The sequence below is a fragment of the Opisthorchis viverrini genome (genome assembly GCF_000715545.1).
Source record: "Opisthorchis viverrini unplaced genomic scaffold opera_v5_32, whole genome shotgun sequence".
Taxonomy (NCBI): Eukaryota; Metazoa; Platyhelminthes; class Trematoda; order Opisthorchiida; family Opisthorchiidae; genus Opisthorchis; species Opisthorchis viverrini.
In genome coordinates, this window is record NW_008751687.1 from 1 (window position 1) to 2,948 (window position 2,948).

The following is a 2,948-nucleotide window of genomic DNA, read 5'->3' on the forward strand; positions in this document are numbered from 1 at the left end:
CTTCAAAACGACCAATACATCTCAACATTACATGACGTCCATTTTTCACCATTACATGACGTCCATTTCGAGCCTTTTCTTCGGTGCAGATAGATGGGTGCGTTCCGAAATCTTGTACTCCTAGCTGCATGTCAGTCGTGTACGTCAGTTAGGTTCGTTCAGCCGTCCGGTATAATCGACGTAGGTCTCATGTTCCTAATCGATAAGCCTCGGGGTCTTCCTAGCATAATTCGCAACCTATAATGGAAAACTCCCCTTTGAGCCAACAAACGTGCACGACTTTTAGGAAATAATTAACGAGGACTACGGAATGTAAACAGGAATTTGTTTGCACGAAGGCACCTACTAATATTTTGCATCTCCAAAGGCCATTTGGATTTAGGAATGTTCAGGAAAAAAGTTCTCCGGTGGAATACTACCTGAATGTTTCGTTTATTGTTAGTAAGTCAATGTTCTTCACAATTCGCGATTTTTAATCATCAGGCAACGAATTCACAGCCGGTGGTGTTTATTGACCTTGAGCATTTTCTCACTTAAACAAATAATCATGTTAAATGATTTTCAGTAATACAGGAACATATACATTAGACATAGACATTCTACACTATGAAGTGAGAAGCCTGAAAATGCCGTAGATTTCGAGACATCAATCCCAATGTGCGAATAGTGAGTGGCATTGCAAGGGCCACTGAGTAAACTTTCTCGACCTCGATTGGTTTATACCATAACCAATCAGGACATGGCTTCTTCTGGTCTGCGCAGGTTCGCGATGTCCGCGCAGGCGACGTATGTTCAGCTATTTTCGCCAAGTAGCGTCGAGGCTGGTCTTCCGTGGCATCGTTACATTAACGCTCGCGATAAAAACAATAAAAACAAGGCCTGGGTAGCCTACTGGAAGTGGTGAACCTGAACGATGTTACGGATGGTTAATTCCAAAAGTGCCCTACTGCATTAGGGCATTCTCATGAGAATGGTTGACTATCCAGAACATTACAGAAACCTGACTCACACCAGACTTCTCTGATTCTGGTATCTCGATCTGCTGCACCTTTTTGTGATGCTCGGTGGATTCACGTCCCGTTGCGTGAGACCAGCTTTCTCCCTCTTGGCGTTGTCTTCCGTTGCCTTTCAACTCCCCCAGAAGGCGACTTGTTCCTCATATTAACACTTAGGCACCTCTTACAGTTACCATTACAGTCTTTTGCTGGTAAGTGACTTTAACACCCCAAAGGCTTTCTGGACACAGTCTCAGCGCATCGAGTCTACTGATCTTTCTACATTGATGCTGAAGAAAGCCGTTAGACAGAGGGTTCGGACTCTGTGTGTCATCGCACCCACTATATGCCGCGCAGGCCAACTACCATGTCTGCCGGATCTGGTTATCTCCAAAGAAGGACACCTCGTTGATCAAGTGATAAGTAATGCCCGTCTGGGATGTGTCGACCTCTGTGTGCTGACTTTTGATTTCATCTGCTCTGTGCCAGGACCACGGAACCGCAAAGGGGCATTCGAAGCACCTGCTGCACAGATTCCCAAGGAGTGCGTATCTTCTTTGACCATCTTGAACATGGACCAGCTTCAGTGGAGAAGACTTACGGAGCATTGTTCAAAAAATTTATGAATTTGAGACGGTGTTCGTTTCAAAAAAACCGGCGCGCAGTCGAACGGCCCCAAAAGTGTCTCAAAAGGATTCGGGCTCCTTTAAAAATGAGTTTTCAAAGTAGACTTGGAAGAGTCTGGTATTCCGTAAGATGCGGGACTACTGTTAGTCGCGCTAGGAAAAATGTGCTTTTCATGTACGTGAGACACCATCAAAGAAGCAATCCAAACGCCTTCTCCTTGGGGGACAAACGGATTCCACGAATAAACAGTGTGATATCCGAAACCTACGGAGAGCACTGTGGAGGCCTTTATTTTGTTTCAGAGACCTCATCACAATCAATGTTGGCCTCTCACCAACTTGGTTTTCACTGAGGAAGATGTTCGTGGAATCTTGCACAATTCAAACCCCTTCATTGTGTACGGACCAGGTGGGTTTCATCCCAGGCTCCTGAAAGGACTAACACTCAGCTCGACAAAACATCTCACCTGGCTTTTTGTCAGTTGTTCAACAATGCAACTTTTCTGCCTGAAAAGCAGCAATATCATATCGATCTACAAATCTGGTGATCGCTTTTTGCCCGGTGACTCAAGTCCAGCTAGCCTCACTGACATGTCGTGCGACGTGAAGGATCGCATTCTGAAGCGAGCTATTTCAAACAACTCGCTACCAACAACTTGATATCCCCGGTGGAACATGGATTCCTCCCAAACCGCTTTAGATAACAAACCTGCTCCCGTTCGTGGACAGTTTAACCCGGGTCAAAGATGAAGGGCTCGTATCGAACACTTTAAAAGGCATTCCTTGTCCGTCGATAGTTCTGCGCACCTTTTCCCGTATTAATCGCATGGACTTCCAAATACTCTATAGTACCTTCGTCAGACCGTCTCTTCCGTCACGAAGGGACAGGACCTTACCGTGGTGTGACGGTTTGCGCACCTCAGCGATCCATTGAGCTATACTGGAGAGTGTCCCGCGACACTCACAGAGTCTCTCACACCAGGTTGGTCAATGGTTAGAGGTCTGACGAACACAGTCTCCTGGCCCTCCAGGTTGGGGGTTGGAACATGTGGCGACTTGTTCCGTAGAAATGGTAATGCATTTGCATTTCCCGCCAAACACCGCTGCCTTGCGGTTAGGCTTTTGAGCCAAAGGCTTTGGTCGAGGACCCTAATCGTCCTCCTGTCTAGGTGTGGGCGCCCTGGCAGTATCCCAGCTCACGTACAACCATGAATTGCACATACGCAAATAAACTCATGCCACACCGGCCGTCGCGTGGTGCCATCAGCCGGGTCGCCTTACTTGCTGCATACAGCAGGGCGGGTAAGCGAAAACAGGCTACTGCTGA

At 47.0% G+C, this 2,948-nt stretch overlaps 1 protein-coding gene across 1 annotated transcript in view; it reads left to right on the forward strand.

Annotated features, from left to right (window-relative positions):
• Positions 1–2,856: 2,856 nt before the first annotated feature.
• The window catches only part of T265_02491 (hypothetical protein), a gene marked incomplete at both ends in the record, with an annotated part of 2,847 nt that continues 2,755 nt past the window's right edge, over positions 2,857–2,948 (forward strand). The window contains one exon of the mRNA XM_009166754.1: positions 2,857–2,923. Within this exon, the coding sequence (XP_009165018.1) occupies positions 2,857–2,923 (67 nt within the window). The remainder of the gene's footprint in view (positions 2,924–2,948) is intronic.